Source organism: Gobius niger (genome assembly GCF_951799975.1).
Source record: "Gobius niger genome assembly, chromosome: 5".
Lineage (NCBI taxonomy): Eukaryota > Metazoa > Chordata > Actinopteri > Gobiiformes > Gobiidae > Gobius > Gobius niger.
In genome coordinates this window covers 31,600,812-31,628,552 of record NC_136856.1, presented here as the reverse complement: position 1 = coordinate 31,628,552, position 27,741 = coordinate 31,600,812, and the positions used below count along the sequence as shown (strand labels likewise).

Here is a 27,741-nt window from a genome sequence, read left to right as displayed (position 1 = left end):
CACATCATGAACATGCTGCGTTTTCAACAGGACGTCCACAGAGCGTCAGAGTGACGTGTTGTTCGTGGGGGGCGGAGGTGCAGCTCGACACTGTTGGGGGGAAAAAAGAACAGGATTTCCAATAGAATAAGAAATAGAACCTTGTAAAGAGGTTGCGTTCATGCAACATCACAACATTATGAAGAGAGTTTCAAACTAAGGCAGGTAAGGTTTCCATGATCGTATCTATGATAAGTTGAAAATTATCAAAATGCTGATCTTGTTTTTGGGTCTTGGTTTTTGGCTAATGTCTCCATGATTACTTGGACAATCAACATGAAACAAAAATTATCACAATATTCAGCGTATTCTTTCCCAGCACATATAAACTAGAAAGGTCAAATTATTCTCTCATAAAGGTGTTGGTATTGGAGACGATATTTAAAGCAGTGAGCACTAAGTAACTCTTGCCCGTAGAGGCCATAAGCGCAATTGTAGGTGATGTACCAAGTTGTGATTTTTTTTTACCTCATTAATTGTTCGTGAGAGTAAATACTACACTGACAGAAAAGACAAAGGGAGAGAGGGATTTTGTACATCCAATTACACGATAGAAATATATTTTTTTCACTCAAACTTGGCTGTAAATACTGTTTAAGTGGCGCTAGCCTACAGTTAGCGTTGCCCGTTAGCATGCTAGCTTCTTCTTCGTGATTCCATTAGTGTGTATTGGTGACTCTGGTCCGGCAGCAGATGAAAGACCCCCCAATCGTCCCATTAACACTTGTATTACCCCCAGAGGGACTACGAAAAGGATTTATTAAGGTTTATGAATCCTGTCACTATCATTGTCTTTATGGAGATTTCTTTCCAAAAATGAGAACTGTTTCTCCGCCATAGAGTTGTATTGGTCCCTGCTCTCCTTGTGACATTATGACATCATCATCATGCAATGAATAACATCCAGAGGTGGTAGTGCTCCGCTACATTCACTCAAGTCCATGTACTTGAGCAACTTTTTGAATTAATTGTTCTTAGTAGTAGTTTTTTTCAGTCTCTTACTTGAGTAAAAAAACAAATAGTAACTCATGCGTGACAAATCTTCATTTTGAGGCGTGAAAAAAAAAATGTATTTCTTGTTTTGTTTACCTAATTCTTCATAATTATTCTAGAATTCGTTTATATCATATAGTATCAGGTGTAAGGCAGGGGCAAATACAACTCTATGGGAATATCCAAAACAAAAATGTCCAAACTCTTTCCCCCACATTATGACTGAGAGTCCTCTATTGGCCCATCATCACGCACGTCTTTTTATACAGTATATATTGTCACCACTTGTGCACTCCTTAATGACAGAGGTAGAAGACGCAAATATCTGCATTTCGATAGTAACCCACACCATAGTTACCACCATTTAAGTTCGAATGTTGTGATCATGCCACGTGAACGCGACCTATACAGGATTTGATCAGCCTTGTGTCCAACTCACCGGTCTGAATCGGGGCGTGGACACACTCAGTGGACTGCGGCCTCTGTCTTCTAAGCGCGGGGGAACAAAAGCTGCTAGTTACAGTACAACTGCAGGCTAAAACACTACACACTCACCGTTCGTCTGCTCATGATGCGTGTCTGAGGCTGGCTCCTGCGGTGCGTCTTCCACTCCACCAGGGGCCTCACAAGGCTGCGGGCTCAGTGCGTCCGGGATGGGGGGTGAAAAGGAGGGCATTGTAGGGGTGGGAAGAGGCTGAGACGAGACAAAACGATATGTTAATGGACAGACACAGAGGCTGCGTCTGAAACCATCAAACTGTAGCCTCTGAGCACTAACAGCAGCAACGAACTCCTTAACCTTTCATGGGGTCGACTGATAGATCTCAGGTAGAGCTTCAGCAGCATTTTGAACAATCCGTCCGTCCTTAAACACGGGAAAGGGAAGTGACATCACCAGCAGCTGTTTTTCTTCTTCTTTAAAGTTTAAGTTTAAGTTTGTATAGTGTCCAACAACAGCATAGTGTCCAAACAAAAACATTTAGGAGAAAAAAAAAATTCAAATGATCCATACATTTCCCTTTAGTGTTATTTTATTTCAACAGCTGTTTCATAAAGCTACAGTAGCAAATGATCCATGTGGCTTAAGTTTCTACTAAATGAAAACAAAAACATTTAATCTGTTTACTGAGTTTACTCTTTAACACTGACATGTGACTGAGCTGTGGGGACGACAACATGGATTTTGTCACTTTTATAAAGTTTGGCTTGTGCAGAATCTTATTTTTTTATTATTATTATTTTTATTATTAAATGTGCTCCTGTCAATCAACAGTGGTTGCGCATGAATCACTCGGCGGTGGGGGGGTTTGGCGCAGTGGCTTATGGCAGTGATTCCCAACCAGGGGTACGGGGACCCCTGGGGGTACTCGAGGACCTAGCAGGGGGTACTTGGAACTGTTTCAGATTGAAAAAAAGGGGAAAATGTAGCATCATTTTTATAGGAAAGGCTATATTTTTCAGTAAAATGTGTTGCTTTGGGAGAATTGTTGGTTTATTTTGACTGCAACATTGTCCTTTTTCTTACAAATACCACTTTTAAGTAATGACTTTCAAAATCAACTATAACACCCATGAGGTAGGGGGTACATGGTCGACCACTGAAAGGCCAAAGGGGAACGAAAGACAAAAAACGTTGGGAACCACTGGCTTGTGGGATGGCACATAGCTCCTAATCACCGGCTACTTAGCACCAGAGATCCCTATGAAGTGGCTATGATAGTTAGCATCGAGGCTCCTTTTCCTAACTACTTCCTAACTGACGGCCCAATTCGGAAGCTTCTTGTCATGGCAGACGCTGACGCACATCCGGTTTGGCGTAAGAGCTCTTACCAATCTGCTCGTTTCGGATGCAGCATAAGACTTTTTCATGGTCGCGGTCCTTCCTCTCTAAGGATCATCAATGTCTTGCACAAATCACGAAATAGTTAAAGAAAACATCAGGGGCAGTGTCTTTGTTACTAATGTTATTAGTAGTTTGTTCCCTGCCTTTGGTCTAGTTAAGGTTCATACATGGTAACAGCAGAGGTGGGTAGAGTAGCCAAAATATTTACTCAAGACAGAGTAATGTTACTTTGAAATCATTTTACTCAAGCAAAAAGTAGTGGCCCAAACAATTACTCCAGTGAAAGTTAAAAAAAAAAAGTACTTGTTGACAATGTTACTTGAGTACTGTGAGTAACTGAGAAACAGTCTGATTAATGATCAATGACGCCTTGAATTGCGTGAAACAAAACATAATAATATGGAAATTGTGTTTATATTTTCAAAGACAATTCCCAGAAAATGGCATGAAAATATAGAACAAATAATTTCAAAGACAAGGTGAACCAGACGATTTATAATGATCTTATAAATTAAAATGAAGCAACTTCCGCTTAAATATTTACTCACAGTGGAAAAAGTAACAATTATTTTTAGTAAGAGTACAGCTACTTTATTATAATTTTACTCAAGTAGAAGTAAAAAGTACCGTATGATAAAACTACTCTAATTGACAATTTTTGTTTCATTTTTTTCCCCTTTTCTTTCTATTTTTTTAGTCAACAAAAATATTTAGATTCTGGACATTTTAACCTATAGTCATCATGCTCCTTTAAATACAGTTTCAGACTAGTTTTAGCCAGTAAAAATAATAAACTAAAACTGTGACCAATTGTTCATTCCAACAAAAATAACATTGATCTGCAACACGGCGCCTCTGATTGGCTGCTTCATGATATGACACCCACCTCCTCCTCCTCCTCCTCCTGGTCCTCTGCTTCATCCTGAATGATCTCCACCACCAGAGACGGGAACACTCCCACCTGCCCGTCCAGCTCTCCCTCCCAGAAGCCGTCATCCACCTGAGCGAAGACACATCAGCTGAATAACCAAATAATTGCGGCGCGTAAACAAGCAGCAACTTCCGCCTCTCTTGGTACAGCTGCGTTGTTTTTTTTTCATCTTTTTCTGTGAACTGCATTTCGTTAGCCACATAGCATAACTGCCTAAGTCATTTTGTATTGTTAAAATGGCAATAAGAGAAAAACAATGTGTTTTCTATAAAACGTCTTTTTACATGTTTTCCAAAATCAAAACAAAAATGAGTTAGGCAATTATGCTATGTGGCTAACGATTTGTAGGTTCTGTGCTCCACGTTGTTTTACTGGATACTATAGGGATGTGAATCTTAGGCCACTGTCCGATCCGATTCGCATCTCGATACACCTGCCACGATCCGATTCATTACTTGGTCAAACCAGAGCTGCGATGCGATTCGAATCATCACCAAGACCACGATGCATCTGGATCCACACATCTGTAACCACCACCAGCCCGATACGATTCGATTTAGGCCAATTATCACGATGCATCTCGATGTTTCGTGATCCACGCTTTGCATGATGCAATGATTCAACAGAACCAGCTCAAATACATTAAGATTTGACACACATTCACAATTATTGAGGCCATTAATTGATATTAGACAACTCTAAAGTTAACTACATTTTTTTTTTTTAATGTAGACTGCATATTCAAACTTTTTTGGTTTTGTATCCTATATATTCTATGGGTTTATCCACCTTAAGATTGTTTGTTCTTTAGTTTTTTCAACAATTTTGGGGGGACAATTTTTATTAATCTATGATCAGATTAATATGATCAGTATCAGTATCATGTGCACACACGCAGATGAGGCGCGCAGTGGCCCAAGGGGCTTTACATCTGTAACGTATCTAGATTAAACCGATATGAGCGCGTAAAATCCGATGCATAAATGTTTATGCTCTGAACTGCATCGATCTGTGGCTTCTCTGCCGATGCACTCGCATCTCTCGTGCGCAAATCGGTGTATCGATTCAAATCGTTTTTTCGTCCCATCCCTACTGAATACTTTTATACAGCTCTGCCTTTTTTGTGAGATGCAGCTGATTGTTTACAGGAAACAAAACAGACAAACGAAGAGGAGACTCACAGCTAAGCCACACATGTCACTACTAGTGTTCTGGCTAATGTCCGTTCACTGGAAATACGACGGATTATATTCATCTGCTAAGCTCTTCCCAAAAGATGGTGAAAAACTGTCGTGGGGCGGAGGGAGCTGCGCAGGAGGAAGCGGAAGGAGGAGGTGGAGGAGCTGACCAGTGCAGGACACCATGCTCTGAAAAACCCATGAAGCGGTGCACTGGTTTCTTCTACCTCCACAAACATGCTGGTTTGCCCACAGTGGTGGCGCGGCTCAGCTGCAGCGGCTCAGGACTAACACCTGAACACAATTCACACAATGACAAATAAAGCACTTACTTATTTATTTGTTTTGTTGTTGTTCCAGTAGGATTTTTTTTTAATATCTAAGTCCCAGCCTGATTTATTGAATGTTGAAAAAAGGCAAAATTTGAACGTTTACAGATTTTCTCACAAAATAATAAGATCCAACTACCGTATTTTCCGGACTATAAGTTGCATTTTTTTTTCATAGTTTGGCTGGGGGTGCGTCTTGTACTCCGGAGCAACTAATATGTGACATTCTTTTTGTTTATTTCTTCACATATATAATTTCATGCCACTAGAGGGCACTGCAGGCTAATCGACCAGCAGAAAGACAGTTTGGAGTGAATGAGAAACTTGCGAGGGACTGGCCAAAAGCGGAGGTTACTCTTACCACAGTGAAGAAAACAAACAAAGCTAATCACGGGCTAAAAGCTTGATGGCCACAGCTAGAGGAAAGACTTCGCAAATGAGCGCTTGAAAAACATGCTGCCGGGACAGGATTGTCAACGGTGCAGATGCGCCTCTGTGTCCAGCTCGTTGCCAAGACGATTGTTCAGAAGTGACACCGAGGATGAAGATTTCAATGGATTTAGTGATTTGGAGCGAGATGGAGAGTTTGGTATGTTCTTCATGCTATAGTTATCTCAACTGTTTATGTAACGTTAACATACCAAGACACCTGTTTAGTCCGTTGTTTATGCTTCATGGAGCTAGCCATCAATGTGTTATGTTAGCACAACATACGCCGTTTCAGCCGGTTGTTTTTTCTTCAATTTTTTACTTTTAGTCCGGAAAATATGGTATAAACTTTAACTTGGTTCAATCAATTACTGTATTTAGATTTCAATGCTGGAAATATTGGCTATCTTTGTCATTTTATGCATACATATTTGTTTCCCTATTGACCTTCAGCATCTGGCCTTGAATTGACCAAAATATGCAGCTAAGTTTACACTTTTGATCAGCGCAGTTTGACTGAGCGTATTCTATCACACAACAAAATCTAGGAGAGACCGATCAGAGTGCCTCTGCATTAGAAGAAGAAACCACCAAATTAAACTGCGTGAAAGAAGCACATCATCATGTATCGCAGCAGTGAGGCAGACCGAGCTCATGCACTACCTCTCTATGTTTACAGCGGATAAGGTGGATGAGCGCCCCCTCCTGGAAGGACAGCTCCTCTGCGCTCTGGGCTTGGTAGGAGTACAGAGCTCTGGCCAAACCTGAGAAGTACAGTGAAATATGCATCTTATGATATCAAGTTGGCCGAATACGGGTTTTTGAATGAATTTTAGACTCAAATGATGGACTTATTGTGTACCTCGACCCTGCCTGTCCTCCCTGTGGCCGATAGAGGACATGGAGCTGAAGGAGGCGTCCAGGGGGATGGCGTCTTCTGCTGGTAGACACAGGAACTGCACGTATCGCTCCGGCACGTAGCCCACCTGACCACAGGCGTTACACACCTGAGAGGGTCACAAAATAATCAAAATGACAGAAAATTGTAAGATTCACCAACAATTTTGGCTTTGATATAGTATTTCCTGGACTCCTATGGAAGTTTTGTAGATTTTGATGCATTTTTTAGGTTTCTATGATGACAAGATAAGGTGCAAGAAATGTTTAAGAACTTTAAGACAGAATGAAATTGCTACTCATGTCGGGTCAAAAAGGCGGCCGTTTGTGATTTGTGTCGATAAGCGCGAACCATATTGTTAAAAGCGACGTTAGTTTGTTTTAATAAGAAAATCATGATGACTTTTTTATGATGATGTAAGGGGAGACACTGCAGGCAATTCTCAGGTTTTTGGAGCCAGTTCGATCTCTTAATATTTACACTTTCACCATGAAACGAATCTTCACAACATGTGACGGGTTTTATATTTTTCTCATATTGCTGGGTTGCAGGTGACATCACAGCGTTCTAAAGGCCTATACTATTATATAGAGGAAAAATTATTTTGTTTTTGAGGAAATTTTTGGTCTTGTACAGAGAGATCTTGGACCCAGTGACTGATATTAAAGATCATTTTTTAAATTCATATATTTTCTTTTTAGCTACGACTTGTGAAAGTGTAATGTTATTAATAGGAAAAACTGGCTCCTGCCCCCCGCTGGGTCCGATGACATCATCACATTCTAGAACCTGCAACCCAGCAATTGTATCTCCACCTACGAACTTTACACTTTCCAGTCTTTGCCTTAACAATATTTAACCTTATCCATGGATACCAGAAACTCTTAAAAAAGCTGGAATAAAATTGATTCTGAAGCATCATAGGAGCCACTCATTAATGCGTCCAATAGTGAAGACAATATTAATATACAATCTGCAATACATTTTTTTTTTTTTTTTACTTTTCCTATAAACCTGTAGTGTCAAAGTCAAAGACACACCTCTGCTTTCCCATACCTTTAGCCAGTCCTCCATGTCTCCGTCCTCCACCACCTGAAGCTCCTCCCCCTCCGTCACCGACAGTTCGTCCGACTGACAGGCCTGCGCACCCAAACACTTCATATCGTTTGCTGATACAAATAAAATATACTTTGTGAGTATTGCACAGTTAACGGTAGTTGATTGGCGACAGGCGCTGGGATTTTTGGGAGCAAGCACAAGCTCAGGGAGAGTCATTCGAGGTTTGTGTCGTCAACAGTGTCTTGCCTGGTAGCTGTAGAGGACTCTGCAGGCCGCGGGGTAGACGCAGAGAGAGGCGGGGGACAGTCCGTCTGCAAAGATGTCCTCTTCCTCTTCATACTCGTCCAGGTCTGACAGCTCAAACTCGTCCTCCTCCATAACACACCACAAATAAAAATATCAGTATGGGCTTTTTGTTCTTGTGACTTCAGCCTGGTCTAGGTTTGACCTATACTGTAAAATGAAGGCCTAATATTTCACTTTCTATTAAAAAGTAACCAATCAGGGAAATGTATGGTTCTTCTGTATCACAATCAACATGGCAGCTTACATGAGCCCAGAGAAATCAGACAGAACTAATCAAGAAACAGCGCCATCTCCTGTTGAAGCTAAAACAATACAGTGATATTTAAGAGGAAATGTCTTTAGCATTTCAGTGACACACTACAAATAAACCGCTGTGACAGGGTCAACGACATTGTAAGATTGGCTGGCTACTTTGGACCAATTTAAGCCTTCAATTTCACTTAGTTTTCACAGAGTTTTATTTCTTACCCTGTTTAAACTACCTAACACCCTGTGTGTTCCTCTGAGTTACTGTGAATAAACTCTCTTCAGAGTTACACGTCAGGTCAGACACCAGAGTAGCAGAAACATGACACTAAATACAATGTGCTCTTTGTTTCCAGTAAAAAAGGCTGAGGCCTCATTGCACTTCAGTTTGTCACAGAGCGACAGGTGAAGAAGGAAGTCATGGAGATTCTGCTTTAGACAGAACTTCAGACGTCTGCTGGATCAAGTATTTGTTGTTAACAAGTATAAAACTAAAACTCAAATGACTTTTGCTATATCAAAACAAAACAAACTCCAAATTGTATCTGCTGTAGAGTCAAGTTTGTCCCAGTTTCTCTGTGTGGTGGTGCAGCAGGACTGATGTGGACAGATCCATGTTACAGAAGAAGCTCATGAGGTTCATTTCTACAACACCAGTTTAACTACAGTAACTATTGTCTCCAAAGTAAAAGTAGATCTACCACAGTCCTGTCAATATCTGTCATGGTCCACCATGGCTCAGAGAAAATGTGACAAACGAGACCCTAGATCAGTTGATTTGTTTAAATATGGAGTTTTTTCTTTATCTCGAGTACTTGATACAAATAAACACGTATTTAATGTTTATAACCAATAAGAAGTTTGAAGTTCAGTCTAAAGCAGAATCTCCATGACTTCCTTCTTCACCTGTCGCTCTGTGACAGACTGAAGTGCAATGAGGCCTCTGACTTTTTACTGGCAACAAAGAGCTCACTGTATTTTGTGCCATTTCACAGTAACCCAGAGGAGTGTGGGCTCATTAGATCACACACAGTGTTAAAATGAGTGCAGAAAGTGTGCTGCACATTTGAACTGTGAACAGTATTTGTGAGGCGTCCTCATGGCTCGTACTTGGTCCTGCTGGATGGACCTCCTGTGCTCGCTCAGCCTGCGGTCCCTCTCCACCTCTTCCTGCGCCCGGTGCAGAGCTTCCCCCACACGCGCCTCTGTCTCGGCCACGCTCCGGGACAGCAGCTGGAGACGCGCCTCCGCCTTCACCCGGCTCAGCTGTGGACACCAACGAGACAGAGACTCAGAAGTATCGTGATGGAAAGGAGAGAGAGAGACATTTGAGAGGGAGGGACATTGTGGGGTCAGGGGGCTAAGTTGCTCTCTAGTGAAAGGACTAAGGGCTGTCAAACCAATTTTTGGTCATGGACTGAAATGCATGATATTTAATTATATCTTTTAAAACAAACATGAAAAGTGTTCTTTTGAAAACAATATTGCGATACTATGGACTGAGATTGTAGGTAAAACATGGCAGTCATTTCATAAACTTCATTAAAATAATAATTAAAGCCACAAGTATTTTTTGTTTTTGCAAAGGGTGACTGCCTGGAACTAATCTTTTTATGGAACTACTTACAACATGTTAAAACCTTTACTTCTGTGTAAGCTTATATAAATGTAGCTGTTTTAACCTTGAAGCTAAAGGCTAATGCTGATTTGACCCTAACAAAAGATTTTTAAAGACAATAGCTCAATCGAAACAAATTTCTCTCGGCTTGACGTTTGAGTTCATCTGTTTTTTGTCCTTTTTCATCTTATTTTATTTTTAATACCTGCTAAAACCTAGACAGGAAGAAGCCGCTACGCTAGCACTTGCCAACAGGAAGCTAGCTAAAAACAGTGCGTGCACAGAGCCTCACAATGGTGTTTCGTGAGTCTACCTTTGCCTTCCTGACAGTGTCCTGCACCTCAGCGATCTTCTGCTCCACGCTCAGAGACGTTTCTCCAGACAGGAGCTTGAGACGGCCCTCCAGCACCTCCACCGCCTGAGCACATCATCACAGCAACTCACGTCTAGCGCTCGTGCAGGTCTCCGTTTGTTGCAGCTAATGATGCTAACAGTGCCGCCATTAGCGATGCTACGAAGAAAACTAACTGCAGTATTTGGCAGCTCAAACTGGAAAAGAAAAACAACCCTCACCCTCTCTCCATGAGTGATGACCTTGTAGTCTTTGGCTGCTTTGGAGGCCCACTTGTTCACCTCCCGCTGCAGACAGCTGGGATCAGGGGCGGCATCCAGGTCCTGCAACTCGCGAATCTGCAAACGCCACAGAACGTTTTATTGTCTATCGACTATTGGGTACCGTTTTCTCCAGTTACCCAAATCTAAAAGCTTCTCGACTGGAGCTGACAGCCTACTGGGCAGTGTCTCCTTATGCCTCATTTGAAAGCTCAGACCTACAAAACTGATCTAAACGGATCTTTTGCCTTGTGTTGTTGCCGTGCTGTCGTCACTTTTTTTTGCGTTCTCTTTCATCTCATTTTTGCCACTTTAGAGTTTTTGTCACATTTTTGGGGGATTTTTTGTTGCTATTTTGACACTTTTTTTCAAGAAGCTTTTAGATTTGGGTAAAGTCAAACTGGAGATAATGTACTCAGTTCAGGTGGGGGTCAAGAGGTCAAATAATGTACCAGTCTGGTATCGGAAAAAAAAGTTTAGGCACGACTCGTATCGAGAAATTGAAAGTATTGAAAGCAGATACCAAAAAAAAATCTTCTTTTAGATCCACGTTTTGATGCTGTTGGTTGTTTCAGCTCAAATAAATGATTTTCAAATTTTCCCCGCAAAGTTTCCCCGCGCAGTGACGTGGGTGCACCTGGTCGGTGGGCGCGGGCTGGAAGCTGAACTCGGGGATCGGACTGAAGGCTGTGGAATCCTGGAGGAACTGCTGCACGTGCCTCTCTCTGGTCACCTGTGGACACAACACCAACGGTTCATATCCATGATGTCTAGTGTAAAGAGTAAACAAGAGACGGGCGGTGTGAGGTGGCCCTCATCAGGGATACCAACCTTGTGGACAGTGTCCCAGACGCGGCTGTGCAGGGTGTGAGTGTAGGCACATGTGTCCAGCTCTGTCCCGCACAGTCTAGTGAAGTGTCCCCTCAGCTCCTCGTACAGGCTCCCGTCCATCTGCTGCACAGACAAACTAAGCATGATCACGTCTCTCCGTTTCCAGTAGATTTCTTTAAAGGCTTGTTTAGAGAGAAGCGTTCATGACTTTCTAGATCATAATGTCATATAATTTCAGTTGAATCAGTGGCCAACACCCCTCAGTAGGAAAGACACAGTTTTGGAAAGAAACGTTCACACAGAAACGCTTTCCCTGATCAAAAGTGACTGGAAGTTGCTGGGCTTTGTGACAGTTTTTTGTTTCAGGTTCAGCCATCACAGACACAGAAATAAAAAGGAGAAGCAGCGTCCGATCCTCACAGACAGGACTTTCATGGTAAGTGTGGATACCTGCTCCTCTAAGGTCCATGGAATCACATGTGGAGTGCCCCTGAGTTCAATTTTAGGCCCAGTGCTTTTTAGCCTGTTTATGCTCCCTCTTGGTGTGACATCATCAGGAGACACGGAGTCAACTTTCACAGTTATGCTGATGATGCACAGTTATACATCTTCATGTCTCCAGATGACACCAGGCCAATAGATGCACTTTTTAACTGCATTTTAGATATCAAATTCTGGATGGCAGAAAACTTTCTCCAGCTTAACCAGGACAAAACTGAAATGTTGATCATCGGCCCTGAGAGAGAAACTTGTTGTGCCAGGCGTGTTGTTTTAAATGTAATTTGTAAAGCACTTTGTGATACCTTTCGGTATGAAAAGCACTTTATAAATAAAGTTTGATTGATTAAAGTATGCGGACAGTTAGGAAGTCGGCTAGTCACTTTTCAGAGTCCGTTAGCATTAGCCAGCTTAAAGAATTTTTCAATAAATCATCGAAAATGATGAACGATCCAGATGTTTTCAGCTGTTGTCAACCACCGACCACATTAAGGTCAAAGCCTACTTATAAATTATTAATGAATGTACGGACCTTTGGAGATTTTACATTTGTGGCTCAGAGCCACATTGATCCATTGTGACGGTTACCTATAGTTACCACAATAGAATTCTTAGTTGCACCAACTCCATATTAATCTATAGGCGGTTTCCGAAACAGATGCCCTAGCTAAGTGGGCTGGGGCATCTGTTTCGGTTGCCTGCTAGTCCCACCAGGCACGCTGTTGGGACTATGTCTCCGAGCTGGCCTGGTGTCGCCTCGGGGTCCCCCCAGAACAGCTGGAGGAGGTGTGTGTGGATCAGGAAGTTTGGGCGTCTCTGCTGAGACTGCTGCCCCCGCGACCCAGCCCCGGATAAAGCATTAGAAAATGGATGGGTGGATGGTTTACAATGTTGTGACGTCATGTCAACAACCTATTGAAGCTAAACTGAATGTAGCTCTCTGATTACAATAGTGGCTGTGAAAAATATTTGTTACTCACAAGTCTCACTGAGTAAAATTTCAAAAACTGAAAGAATCAAGTGTTTGGATGTGATGAGTGCGATATCACAGGTTAGTGATTAGTCACATGACCAAAGACATTTCTGTTTGGGGTTCATCTTGCTACAAAACTCCCCAATCAAGTTTGTAAAGGAGCTTCAATTTTGACTCGGCGCCCAATGGGAAGTTGTTAAGCTATATCTTGCATAATTCCATACATTTCCTGAACTAAAATTAGTTTGGACCAGTCCAAACCCAGTGAGAATCTGTACAAATAACCATTTCACTTTACGAAAAAACACTGGACTGCAATATTTGCGCAAATACAACATTTTCATTAAAAACATTCTTGATTGTGAGGATGACAAGTAAGATGACAAGTAAGTAGTGCATGAATTTCCGTTTATGTCATGGAAATACCTAACATTTAAAGGACTTTACCTAATTTTGAACCTTTTTAGTCAAAATGTGACAAAAAGGGTATTTTTACCGTCATGGCCGTACTTCGGAGTCACTATGTGACAAAAAAGGTAAACCAAGGTGACCAGACAAAATCAACAAATCATAATACAGCACAAACTTCACTACTTTTACAACAAACTATTATGAGGCCAAAAGAATTTGACCCTACAAAGAGAAAAAATGTCAGGTATAGCTCCTTTAATTCGTTTTTAGCTTTATTCTCTAGGGAGCAGCTTTGATGAAGACGGCACAACGTCCTGAACCACGTGACTAAACAAAACAAGGTAAAAGAAGAGCAGAGCCCCTTTGATGCCAAGAGACTCCACTTTGAGGCTTGGTTCCTTTTACATTTAACACTTTATGCGACTAAAAACAGAAAGGACAAATGACGTACAAACAGTTAGCGAGCGGCTACTCTGGGAAACTTGGAGAATTTTGTATTTTGGTCAATTTATTTTCCTATAGTATATTTTAGCAAATTATGAACAATCCAGATGTTTCCAGCTGTTGTTAACCCATCGACCTCATTTAGATGATGTCAAAGCCTGGTTAGAAGTCATTCATGATATAGTTAATTCAAATCAAGGTGTAAGAGCGGCTTCTGATCCAAATGTTAAAACATATTTAGTTTGTTCTGCATATTGTAGGTCGGGAACATGTCTACCAGCCACTAAACATCATCTAATAATCTGTTTATTGTGGAGAAACTTCAGAAATGATTGAAATGCCATGAAACGTACCTCGCCATAGTCGACACTCCAGACCACACAGGGAGGAAAAGCTCTATTACAGGTCTGTGAAGCCGTTTATAACTGACTCTAACATAGCGGACGTCATTAAGGAGCGACGCCGGATTGCCGTCTCCATCAATAGTTTCAGCTGATTTGTCAAGAGTCCGGCGTTACCTCCATGACGGCGGGCAGGTCGTGGCTGTAGTAGTGCTGCTGGTGAGCTCCGAGCGCCGCTAACGTCAGCAGATACTCGTTCCTCACTTCGGCCAGGCGGTCCTCGCACTCCGTCAGCCGCACACTCAGCTGCACACAGGTCGTTTCAGTCAGCTATCCGTCTGTATTCAAGAACAACCTACCGATGCAGACCAACCTTACCTTCGCGAGCATCTTCTGCGATTTGAAATGGAACAGGCCGTGTTCGCTCTTTCTCGCTCTGGAGGAAAACACAAAGTCCAAACATTTACTTTTGCTGGTTTTGTCGGCTTCCGTAATACATGTGGGTACCTACTATCAACAAGGCGAGACCCAGAGGGAGGATAAGATAGATTACTGACATAAATGTGAGGGAGAAATGTTTTTATGTCATTTTATGTTTTCATGTGAAAATAAGGCGTCAAAATGTGCTCAATGCCCGGCGGTGTTTTTCTGTCCTTTTTCCGCTCTGTCACTGGAAGCTGCTCTCGGTGTGTTCACTTTTGGGACGGTAAAATCAGCCACGCTTCTCCGGTGCGTCCAAAATCGGGCTTAACGTTCAAACATTTCCTGCGTCTGAGGTTTAGTCGCATCTTTCCAGTCGTGCCCCCCACACACATTATCTGCGACTGCCTTCGACTGGTCAAGACTAGAGAAGACTCAGCGCAAGAATTATAGCAAAATCCGGCAATGAAGTGGTGTCGTGTGTGCTGGGCTGGTACAACAGAAAGCACAAAGCAAGTCTATCCACTTTTCCACGGTGAAAAGAGAAATTCTGCGTTAACGCGAGACTCTTATCGCGCGATAAAAAAAATATCGCCGTTAATCTATTCTCAAAGCTGGGTTGGGAGCTGGGTCTATACTCTGCTATGATGACTTTCACCGTGATATTTTATGCAGGGCTTAAAGTATTCCGGCTTGAGGCCTCTGGCGCAAGCAAAGTGTATCAGACTGCAAATTATTTGTCCGTTTTTTCCGCGCATTCGTGAAAAACTCGCCTTTCCCGCACTTCTTACGGTCCATGAATGCATCTCACGCGCAGCCTCGCTGTTACGTGATTCGTCTGAAACCAAAACAACTGCCACGCGGATGCTGTAGCTACTTTTGTTATGGATTAAGTTTTGCCAAATGGACGCTATGACCAGACGAGTGAGAATCGGATAAAGAGGCGAAGAGCAGCAGGTTCTACGACTGATCCACAGTGAGTTTATTTACTGTTTCTGTGAGAACAGTCGGGCTAACGGGGTCGCATCACCCGCGCTACAATAAGCACTAAAAGCCCCGCACGAGAGCGCGGTGTCGGACCTGCCCCGCTCCGCGCCTCCTTCTGCAGCCGTGCGCGCGGTGAGACAGGTGTGCCCCCCCCGAGCTGCTGCTGCTGCTGACCCGCTGTTAAAAGCGAAACGTAACGCCTTCATACTGAACAGAGCCTCGCACTGTCACAAATACCCGATTCGAGTGGAGTCTATGTTCCGCAAACGCGCACACAGTTTACTTACTAGATTATTTTGAAAAATATTGAACTTTATATTTTGGTCTATACTTGTATTTTACCTCCCATATATTAAGTGTTTGCACAAATTGGGAATACATTAGGTCCAAGTGCAGAGTAAATGTGTAATAAAAAAGTTTAATGAAAAATATTGGCCTAGGCTACATTGCCTATATACAGTAGCCTCTATCTAACGTTTTTCTTTTTTCTTTTAAAGCACCGATAAGAGCACCATTAAAGTCCCGGATCTTTTTTCTGTAGCAGGACATAGTTGCAGAAGAGGAGATTTAGTTTGTCACCAGAAAATTGATAGGCACAAAGCTACTGACTGTACACAGTTCATCAGGACCTCTAATGTCGGCCTACAGTTCAAAATTAATGTTTAACTGAATAAACAGTTAGTAAACACAAGTGCATCTTCTTGAACATGAATTATTTTCATCACCAATTATCATAGTAGAACGTTCTCATGCAGTTTGTGATGCATTTTGGAAACAGGAGATGAGCCCCTGGTCTAACGCACCACCTGACTTGAGAAACTCGTTCTCAAAGACTTACTTTTAGTCATTATTTGGGTAGCACACATATTCTGAATGGCTTCGGCAGAATTCAAGCGAGCCATTTTAATCTAGATTAATCTAGATTAATTTCAAAATTAACCTAGATTAATCTAGATTAATTTCAGAATTAATCTAGATTAATCTAGATTAAAAAAATTAATCTATGCCCACCTCTAATTTATTTATTTTGTATTCATTTATTTATTTCTGTATCTATACAATCTGTGCCACTGTCAATAGACTGAAGCAGAGCTCATGTTTGGCAGTGTCTATGCTGGATAAGGCGTCTGAAATCAGTCTGTGTGCAAGAAAGATTAACCAATGACCTCACAGCAGCGGCCTCAAGACCCACCCCATGATTTGCATACATTAAGAGAAATACAGAAATAAATACAGAAATAAATAAATAAATAAATGAGAACAAAATAAATAAATTCAGAAAAAAAAATACAAAAATAAATAAATAATAAATACATAAATAAATAAACATATAAATAAATATTAAACAATATATATTAAAATTATACATAAATTATATATAATATATATTATAATAAATGCATGCATTTTTTTTGCACATTTGATCTTTTTTTAAATTTATTTATATATTTATTTATAGACATATTTATTGTTTTGGCAGCCACAGTCCTCCATATTCATGAGATTAATCATGATTAAATATTTCATTCGTTGACAGCACAAATTAAATGTTAAAGAAACAGGCCACCGTTTTTTCTTACTGCTTAGACGAGTTGATGTGTACCTGCCTGGTCTTTGTGCCCGTGGATGAGCGTAGAGAGAGAGAGAGTACTATAGGAATGTACTGGGAGAGGCTAAATGCCAACAACATCTTTGGTCGCACAAAGACCAGACAGATAAGCATCAGCTCGTCTAAGCTCAGGTAAGAACAAATCTCAGTATGGAAAAGTAGTGGCCTGTTCCTTTAAGGGAGAAATCTTGCCAAAAATCTCAATATTCACCCGCTGCATAAAAAAATGCATCAGAGCTCTTCATTATATCCACATAACTATTTGTTCCATTGGGTAGTTTCTTTCTGGCAATAATCTGATGAAAACCCTACATGCATATAAGTATAAAATGCAGCTTTGTCTTCACCCATCACAAGCGCATTTGGAAAAGCTGATCTTATAAACCAGTTCAAGCGGGTAGTGGAGAAGAAAGTACAGAAACCTGCTCTAAAATGCTGTGAAGTATAAGTAAAACGTAAGTATTTTTCCCTGCATGATTCGTCCCGGTAATGTGTGCGTCTGGTTACCGGGCATGTGCGTCGGCCGTCTTCTCCCTGGCGGTGTGGGCGATCAGGTTGAGCTGGAGGTACCGCTTCTTCACGCGCTGCAGCTCCCTCACCGAGTCCAGCAGCTCGGCCTGGACCTTCTGCAGCTGCTCCACAACCTGCACACCATCATTGTATTCAATCACGTTCAACCATATTGCACTGCATGTTTCTTCTCCCACACGGACAAAGCCCTGTTCCTTTGGCAGTCAATATAAATGATGAGTCACGTGTTTTTAGTCACTTCTTCTCATGTTTTTGAAGTTTAAAGGGACATTTCAGGATTTTTGACATAGGGCCTCATTTCCCAGTTATCCAGAGTGTTGTTGATTTCTGGAGATCTTTTTTTTTGTAATTCATGCAGTCCTTATATTTGAATAATTACGTGGCTAGTCCAAGGCTAGCACATTTCTACGGCAACAGCAAGCCTGCATTAAAAACAGTCCAAGCACAAAGCACCTGAGGCAAATCACTTATAACGCCAGACAAATATAATATAAATGTCTGTGTCGATAGAATATTTTCAACCATTTTGCATTTAATGCATCATGCTTAAAATAGGTTATGGCGGAAACTCTCACATCAGACTTGTTTTTGAATATTGTCACCACTTTTGGACGTCTTTATGGGGAAATAATTAGACCATACTGTAGTTCATACAGTGCCTCTCGTTAGTATTCATACACCTTGAACTTTTGCACATTTTGTCATGTTTACAACCCTAAACATAAAGATTTTATTTTTATTTTTTCACTGAACGTTCACACACAAGTAACAGACAACTGTGAAGTGAAAGTAAAATGATACATGATTCTGTAATTTTTTTAAAAATAGAAAAGTGAAGTGGGGCGTGCATAAGTATTCATACAGCATGAATACTTTGTGGACCCCCTTTTGCTGCAATAACAGCACAAGTCTTTTGGGTTTGACTCTACAAGATTTGCACATGTAGAGACTGACATTTTAGCCCATTCATCTTTAAAAAACAACTCAAGCTCTGTCACATTAGAAGGAGAGCGTTTGTGAACAGCAGTTTTCAGATCTTTCTACAGATTTTCAATAGGATTTAGGTCAGGACTTTGACTGGGCCATTCTAACACATTAATATGTTTTTATTGAACCATTCCATTGTAGATTTATCTTTGTATTTAGGGTCATTGTCCTGCTGGAAGGTGAATCTCCGCTCCAGCCTCAGTTCTCTTGTGACTCCAGCAGGTTTTCCTCCAAAATGTCTCTGTATTTGGCTCCATCCATCTTCCCAACTATTCTTACAATCTCCCCAGTCCCCGCTGAGGAAAAGCAGCCCCACAGCATGATGCTCCCCCCCGTATATTTGACACTGGGGATGGTGCACACAGGACGATGAGCAGTGTCAGATTTGCTCCATACATAACGTTTTGCATTTGGGCCAAAAAGTTCAATTTTTGTCTCATTTGACCAAAGCTCCTTCTTCCACATGGAGCTGTGTCCTCCAAATGACTTCTAGCAAACTTAAAACGGGATTTCTTATGGCCTCCTTTCAATTATGGCTTTCTTCTTCCACTCGTCCATGAAGGCCAGATTTGTGTAGAGTATGACTTATAGTTGTCCCATGTACAGATTCCCCCAGCTCAGCGGCAGGACTTCACAGCTGCTCCAGAGTTATCTTGGGGCACTTGGTTGTATTTCTCACCAGTGCTCTCCTTGTTCAGTTTGTTAGTTTAGGTGAACAGCCGTGTCTTGGTAAGTCTGCAGTGGTGCTTTACTCTTTCCATTTCCGAACAATGGATTGAACAGTTGCTCCGGGAGATGTTTAAATCTTGGGAAATCTTTGTATAACTTAATGCTGCTTTAAACTTCTCCACAACTTTATCCCTGACCTCTCTGGTGCTCCTTGACCTTCATTATGCTGTTCAGTGACCAACACACTCCGACCACAGCTCTGAGGGCCTAAAAGAACAGCTGAAATTATACTGAGAGTAGATTACACACAGGTGGCCTCTGTTTAACCGTTAGGCCAAGGTGTGAACATTCTGCCGTCATTAGGAATGTTATAAAGGCAATTTAATGCACTCAGAAAATGCTGTATGAATACTTATGCAAGCCCCACTTTTCACTTTTCTATTTTTTGAAAAATAACAGAATCATGTATCATTTTGCTTTCACTTCACAGTTGTCTGTTGCTTGTGTGTGAACGTTCAGTAAAAAAGTCAAAATAAAATCTTCATGTTTAGGGTTGTAAACATGACAAAATGTGCAAAAGTTCAAGGTGTATGAATACTTTCGAGAGGCACTGTATGTGCTGGAATGGATATGGATGACATTATCACTATCACTTTGTGATAGTTTTTGGTTCATGTGAATTGGCCCAGGAATTATGGACAAATTAGCATTAAACAAAGACTAGCAATCTGTATTTTGACAGTTACCATAGTTACCACAATGACATTTTCAGCTGCCCTCCACGTAAGTGTAAGGCTCTTTAGAATGTTGTGATGTCACGTGAACACAACCTATTCATTGCCTACTATAAACCAAACCTTAGCCCTAACCTTAAACAAATTACTAGTGCTTATCAATACATACACTGAGAAAAGTAAAACATTGGCTTAATCTGCAAAATGTATAGAAATCATTTACATCTGCAGTTGTTCATAATGATATGTATAAGTAAATGAAGAGATGCCACTCACAGATCAACTGGCCATTTTCAGTGAGTCACTTATTTATCTAAGAACAAGGGGTACAATTTGCATGAAATTGTTGAATCGTGAAGTTCCCACCCCTAATAGTTCTCAACATGATTATCCAAACAGAAAGCAGATTAAGCGCCACTCTTAGGGTTGCCAGCTCTTATGGCTGAAACCAGTTTGGAAATGACTCTCTCCTACTTCCGCAATCCCAGCTCCTGTTCCCAATCAAGTCCTAATAAGAGCTAGTGCAGCCCCAGTGGTTAAAGCTCAGTGAAGAAGGTGGAGTCTGCAGACGTGCACAGAGGGGCACACACTCCTGCAGGTCTGACCTTCTTGGCGTGGACGTCTCTGGCGGTGCGCAGGCTCCTGGAGGCCTGCAGGGTGAGTTTGCGGTACTCCTCCGAGGCAGAGAGCCGCGCCGAGGCCGTCTGAGCCGTGGCGTCGACCATGGACCGCCATACTCCGAACACACCGCTGCGACAAAGAGCCAGGGCCATGGGAATAAACGAGCAAGAGGGAAAGGACAACAGAGCAAGACACTCTTCCAGCAGGAACCAGCCACATTCATGCTATTGGACCGGGCAATGAGCATGAACTCTTTTTATTTATTTATTTCATTTCATTCTTTTGTAATATAAAAGAAAGCTAAATCACCCATATATGGTCATGCTCAAAGCAGCCAGAGGGGGACCGACATGATATGCCTTAATATTACTTATCCATAATTTAATTGAATCTGTACGAAGTGCATCAGTGGCGGCTGGTGGTCTTTCAAACAAGATTTATTTAGACTTTTGACTCATCAGTTGAATTAGGCCTAATCTTTAGGGTGAAAGTGTGATATTCCTATCAGCGGCTAAACCAAGTCCAAAAACAAGGTTTAAACTGGAACTAAACAAAACTTGGATGAATAAAAGACAATCTGGGACTAAACCAGGTCCAAACTAAGACTAAACAAAGAAACCAGGTCGACATTAGGACTAACCCTGAGCTGTTGTGTTTTTGTCATGATGTAGCTGCATGCGACATTAAAATCAATTGACCACAATCTTAGATCAACGGAATGTGAAAGCTATACTTATTATTTATCTCAACTTGGAGCATGTAAGCTCTTTTTGGGCAAGTCTTTGGGCCTTGCTCAGTCAGTCATTTCTCCACACAGTTTTCGAGTGTCAAAATAGGAAAGAAAAAAAAGGTATGTAACAGGACTTACCCAGAGGTGATGTTGTCAGAGTTTCCCCTTTGCCAATCTCTCTTCTGGTGCTGCCCAGCCAACCTCTGCAGCGCCTGGAGCCGCGTCATCACACGCAGAGCCACCAGAGGGGGATAGAGGGGCCAGAGTCATGACTCAATGGGCCTCAATGCCTCATTCATCTTCTTAAGAAACTATTTAAAATCCGCTCTTACGAAGGCAGTGTCAGGAAACTGCGGCAGATTCACGGCACGTTCTTAAGCAGGAAAATACTTTGCACGCGCGTTCTGAGTTTGGTGAATCCTAACTTGGAAGTGCGGGCGTGTGAAGGTTAATAAACATATGTCACCGCCTATCATTCCACATATAATGACAAAAAAAAGCACCCATATATATGAATGACAGACACACAAATCCAAAAATAATAACCAACAATAATAATACGTTGGTATAATTGGTACAAATGATATTACCAACTTATTTCTGTATAATTATATTTACATTCTGGAATTAATTTAAACATGATTTAATATGTTCAAATATATATGACTCAGAATGTTGGGTTCCATCAGGAGCAGTATTGTTGACAGAACTAGAGATTTTTTGTGCGGTCCTCCTGAGTGTTCTTAGGATTTGTTCTTACAGAGGAACGTTTTTAGCTAAGAACAAGCTTTGTGAATGAAAACATTCCTAAGAAGGCCTTAAAGCAGTACTAAGTAATTCTTCCCCCTAGAGGCCATAAGCGCAACTGCAGGTGTAGTAGCAAGTTACGATTTTTTAACTTATTAATTGTCTTGGAGAGTAAATACTACGCTGACAGAAAAGGCGAAGGGACAGAGGGATATTGTACATCCAATTATACAATGGAAATATTTTCTTCACTCAAACTTGGCTGTAAATACTGTTTAAAGTGACGTTAGCCCGCAGTTAGCTTTGCCCGTTAGCATGTTAGCTTCTTCTTCGTAATTCCATTAGTGTGTATTGCTTTCTCCGGACCGGTGGCAGTCAAGTTGCAAACACGGTTTTCTGGCCAGAGACACCAGGGGGAGATGAAAGACCCTCCAATTATCCCATAAACACTTGTATTACCCCCACAGGGACTACGGAGAGGATTTATTAAGGTAAACACGTTACTTAGTACTGCTTTAAGAACAAGTTTGTGCGTAAGAACGTGTTGCGAACGGTCAATGAGGCCCGTTGCTCTTTGAGAAACTGAGCGTAAAAGCCTGATTTGTTTTACTTTACAATCGGACAGGCAAAACACAAGACAAAAATGAATTTAAAAGAAATTAATCTTTACACAAAAAAAAAAAAAAAAATGAAACAAGATATGTATTTTTTTTTCTAACATAGCTCAAGTTTCATAAAAGCTGTTTTACTGTTGTGGACTCGCAGTCGACTAGCAGTAGGCTGTGTTTACGCTTGTCTGCAGGGGCGGGGCTTACTTTACTTTGGCACCGCCCATTAGCTCCTATAGCTTAGACAAGCATACTTTCTTTTCCCGTTATTTTTTTTGTCACAGACTTCAAACTTCCAAATAATATTAACCTCTTACCACCCGCCTGAACCAAATGCATTCTGTCCTCTTTGGTCATTATGTAGGTCTGTGTAACACCTCATTTGAAAGCTAAGACCCACAAAACTGATCTTTTTCCTTGCGTTGTTGCTGTGCTGTTTGCTGTGTATCCATTGTTATCTTGTTGTTGTTTTTTGTCACATTTTTGTTGAGTTTTTGTAAAAAAAATTGTTGAGTGTTTGTCAGATTTTTGTTTAATTAAAAAAAAAAAAAAGTTGAATTTTTGTCACATTTTTGTTGAATTTTTGCCACTTTTTTGTTGCGTTTACATCCTTGTTTTCTTCTCATTTTTCTGTGGTTGTTTTGGTGCTTTTTTTCCCAAGAAGCTTTTTGATTAGGGTAAAGCCAAACTGGAGAAAATGTGATCCGTTCAGGTGGGAGTTAAGAGGTTAACCACCAACACGTTTGAAAGTATGGCGTGACACAAGTACTATCAAAAGTGTATGCGCTCGAGTATCTGATCGCTCCCCATCCCGTAAGCGCATTACTGCTCTCAAAATAACCACACACACAAAAAAGAGCAAAGGACCATTCTGTCTCCTCACACCCCGCTCTCACATTCTGCACTTTGGGTCAAAAAAACACACGGTGGGACAGAGCCTTCCCACGGCCCCGGCCCACTTTAGCCCAGCGTCTGCACAAATCAATGGGAAACGCTTCCAGTAAGAGCCCGGAATAACCTGTACCTGTGCGTAGTCTCTCTCTATGGCGGCGCGCTGCTTACTGAAGGACCTGCGGGAGAAACGACACTCTTACTGACACATTTGTACACGCAATCACAAAAAATATGCACAATAGGGTGTTCTCTGGGGCTCGGATGAATGAGAGTGTGTGTGAGGAAGGGAGAGAGACCGGTAAGAAAATCACTAACAACCTTTTGAGGTGCAGCTCCTCCTCTCCGTGCTACGGTTTAGGTTAACACTGTTTGTTGCAACGTTAATTAGTCAAACAAATGCTTTGGACTCTGTTTGTGAGCGTTAGAAACACGTGCCTGTCCCAATTCCTGCCCAACAAATGAACTTCAGGCAACACGCTGTTCTAAGGTGGCAATTTTCGCGCCATTCTTGGTTTCAGAGTTAAGACTAGTTTTAACAAAAGATTAAAAGGTGTTTGGGTTTTATATAATTAATGATAAAATGATGATGAGCAATTGTCGCTGATAACTGAAGAAGTTGATACACCTTGAATGCTTGGATTTTGTTTTATAATTGCAACCCCCCCCACCCCCACCCCCTATCCAGCCCGTGTACAGCCCGCTTAATGCGCCAGGTCTTGGAGCGCTCCTGCTGAACACTAAAGGCTACGCTATAGTCTGCATTTAGAAACACAAGCTCAGGCACGGGGACTGTTTTTTGTTTTGGAATCTGCTGATGTTTGTCTTTCAAAGAACCTCCTTCTGAAGTGCCTACTAAACATGGATGTCCTGAATAAATCAGCCCTCTACTAAAGCGCCCCCTGCTGTCACAGTTCAACACTGACACAATGTACCTTTCAAAAGCATCATACGCATGATTATAGATGAGACTTTTTTTTTTTAATTGCCCAAAATATCGCCAGTGCATATCGACATCGGCTTTTATGTGCGTGTATGTGTTTATGTAACAGGCCTACCTGTAATAAAGTGATAGTCTGGAAGTCTAAATGTTTTGCAAATGTTATGAAATGTGTAAAATTGACCACATGGTCTTGCATTTTGATGTAAATAATAATAATAATAATGCATTGGTTTTATATAGCGCTTTTCTGGACACTCAAAGACGCTTTACATTGCACTATTCGTTCACTCCATACTCGGTGGTGGTAAGCTACTATTGTAGCCACAGCTGCCCTGGGGTAGACTGACGGAAGCGAGGCAACCAGTCTGCGCCATCGGCCCCTCCGACCACCACTCACTCACTCACTCACTACATTCGCTAGGCTTCCTGGTGTTACCAAACGGTCTCCCATCCAAGTACCGACCAGGCCCTTCCCTGCTTAGCATCCAAGGTCTGACGGGATTGGGCAGAGCAAAGGCGGTGTGACCACGAAAAAAGTACCACGAGTAAAGTATAGTAATACCTTGTCAGGTACAATCAGGAGGAGAATTTAGAAAATTCTGTTCCTGCTCTCCTCATTTTACAAACTAAGAAGGGTTTTCTGATTAAAGAGGAGAGGAATTTGATTGTTTACTGTCAAATTTCACTCTCTCCTCACTTTGCAAACTTACATCACTTTAAGGCCCTCAGGAAGAAAAGCAACCACCTATCTCCAATAGCTGATCTGAATGATGGGAATATTGAATGTTAATGAACCCATTTTAACCTGTTGTCCCCATACATGGGGAGAACACAGCGTACATACTTGGGCAGTAGTAAGGGCAGTACCTGATCTCCTCCAGCAGCTCTGAGTCCTGGTGCTGTTTGCTCTGCAGTCTGCTGATCTGATCTGAGAACAGCTGCTTGACCTGCTGGCTCTCCTTCACCTGCGCACACATCCACATGTCCATCATCAGACACTTCTCACACATTTGTCTGTCGGCCTACGTTCTCAGGGCTATTTTCTTTCATATTAATTATTTTGGAACTTTTTTTTACCCCAGACAAACAAAACCTTGATATTTTGATTGACCCAGCAGCATGAGTTAGCAGGGCACCTTTTCTTTCCATCACGGCGGCCTCAATAACTCTCCGGAATCAATTCCACTCTTCTGAAATACGTGCTTGATCAAAGTTGAGCTGCGTATGCGCAAACACGAGACAGAGAGTCTGAAGTTGGGGCAAACATCGGTCACAACAGTCGAAATATTTGCAAGACAGAGGAATCAAAGTTGAAAAGCATCGTAGAGCAGAATGACCATCTCTGTAGTACAGCCATGACCTTGTTTCCATTAAAGTGTTTAACGTCCACAGTAGCTAAATACACCCACTGACTTCTACAAGGATGATTACCTCTGCAGCACCTCCATGTAAGCCTTTAGAGCAACGGTTCCCAAACTGTTTGGCTGGCAGACCCCTGGAACCCTTCAGTGGTTCTCCACGTAATAATAATCATGACAGCTTACACTTGTATTACGCTTTTCAAGCCTTGAAAAGCTCGACCGTACCAAGTTTCTTAAAGCGCTACACTGTAGTCATTACTCATTCACTCCATACTCAGCAGTACTACATAGACTGACGGAAGTGAGGCAACTACTCACTCACACTCTCATTCATTCTGGCTTAGTGTACATGTTTTTAGTGGAAGAGTAAACCGGCGTATCTGGGGGAAAACCTACGCAGACACAGGGAGAACATGCAAACTCGTGATGGGTCGGTCGCGAACGAGTCGGTACAAAGAGTCGGCTCTATAAGTGAACAGCGAGAGCCTTTCATGAAACTAACACCAGCTTTTAAAGTGTGGGTGTTAGGCTTCTATAATAAACAAAGGTCTCACCACTTCAAAAATTCAACTTTGATTCTTGAAGACAATAACACAGACCCCTATACGCCATATAATAGCAATGAAAACATCTATTAATCTGCATTTTCATTTCCTTCTTGATTTTAGTTGTTGTTTTGTGCTGGGAGCAGCCAGAAGGCTCATTCAACAAGCAAGGACTCAAAACCTCTGCTAAAATTGTCTGAAATGTAACCGGCATGTGAAAAAAAATAAAGAGCCATTTGGGAGCCAAAAGGGCCGGCTCTCTTTGGTGAGCCGATCCAAATGATCCGATTCACCAAAAAGAGCCGAAAATCTGCAAACTCCCGTGCCCCCTACCTAAAGGGTGTTACGGATCATTCAAAAAGGGCTCAATTTAAACGACTCCTCATGAGTTAAAAGACAATGTTTAGTGTTGAAAATACAGCTTAACCCCTTAACTCCCGCCTGAACCGAGAGCATTTTCTCCAGTTCAGCTTTACCCAAATCCTGTAGGCCAGTGTAACGCCTCATTTGAAAGCTAAGACCTACACAACTAAATTGATCTTTTTCCTCACATCATCAGATTTTTTTTCATCACTTTTTTTGTTGGGCAGTCACCTCATTTTTGTCAAATTTTCGTGACTTTTTTGTCACTATTTCAACAAATTATTCGCATTTTTATGGCAAATTCTTATCACTTTTTTGTCAATTTTTTGTCACTTTTTCGTCCAATTTTTCGCCAAATTTTTCTCACTTTTTTGTCAAATTTTTGTCCATTTTTTTTAAACATTTTTTGTACATTTTTTCACATTTTCATCCTTGTCTCAGTTTTGTTGCTATTTCCACACCTTTTTTTCCAGAAGCTTTTGGACTGGGGCAAAGCTGGAGAAAATGTGCTCGGTTCAGGTGGGAGTTAAGAGGTTAAAGGAGCAGGCCACCGTATTTCCATACTGAGATATGTTTTTGGCTGAGCTTAGACGAGTTGATGCGTACCTGTCTGGCATTTACGCATGCGCTCAGTCACGCAAAAAGAAAGACCCACCACTGACCAAGCACGCATTTCGGACGAGAGGAATCGTTTATAGGGTTTCAGGTAGATTTTTGATTTTTTTTAGTTCAATGAAATGTATGCGTAACCATGGAGATGGGTCAATCAACAGAAACAATCTACCAGAAACCCTAAAACAACTGAGCGCCCTAGAGGTCTCTGTAACGAAAAATGAAGGCGCCATGCTAACAAGCCGGGTCACACAAAGGTCACAAAAGAAGTTCCTCAATGCACTTTTAAAGTCCTTCACGGAAACAGTAACAAACGGAAGCGTATCAGTAGAGGATCTCATGTTGAATTTGTTTCGTGTAAAATGTGTGGTACCTTCCTGGGTGGCGGCTGCATCCTCGCTCTG

At 41.6% G+C, this 27,741-nt stretch overlaps 1 protein-coding gene across 1 annotated transcript; it reads right to left on the bottom strand.

Annotated features, from left to right (window-relative positions):
* On the bottom strand, positions 1-27,741 carry LOC306963609 (F-BAR and double SH3 domains protein 1-like). Its single transcript, XM_079557185.1, has 21 exons — positions 27,711-27,741; positions 25,324-25,421; positions 23,647-23,692; positions 21,406-21,479; positions 20,522-20,666; positions 17,503-17,639; positions 14,358-14,415; positions 14,157-14,285; positions 11,313-11,435; positions 11,119-11,214; positions 10,443-10,559; positions 10,183-10,287; positions 9,362-9,517; positions 7,946-8,068; positions 7,697-7,780; positions 6,605-6,749; positions 6,406-6,506; positions 3,762-3,875; positions 1,588-1,726; positions 1,472-1,545; positions 1-90 (listed from the first exon to the last, which is right to left on the bottom strand). Exons 1-21 carry the CDS (start codon positions 27,729-27,731, stop codon positions 46-48), a joined length of 2,130 nt encoding a protein of 709 aa, XP_079413311.1. The 5' UTR covers positions 27,732-27,741; the 3' UTR covers positions 1-45.

Coding starts and splice junctions, on each gene's coding strand:
- LOC306963609 (XM_079557185.1), bottom strand. CDS start 27,731: ATGCAGCCGCCACCCAGGAAG. Junction 9,518..10,182: donor ACACTGTCAGGAAGGCAAAG/GTAGACTCACGA, acceptor TGGTGTCCACAG/CTGAGCCGGGTGAAGGCGGA. Junction 8,069..9,361: donor GGTCCATCCAGCAGGACCAA/GTACGAGCCATG, acceptor GTTATGGAGGAG/GACGAGTTTGAGCTGTCAGA.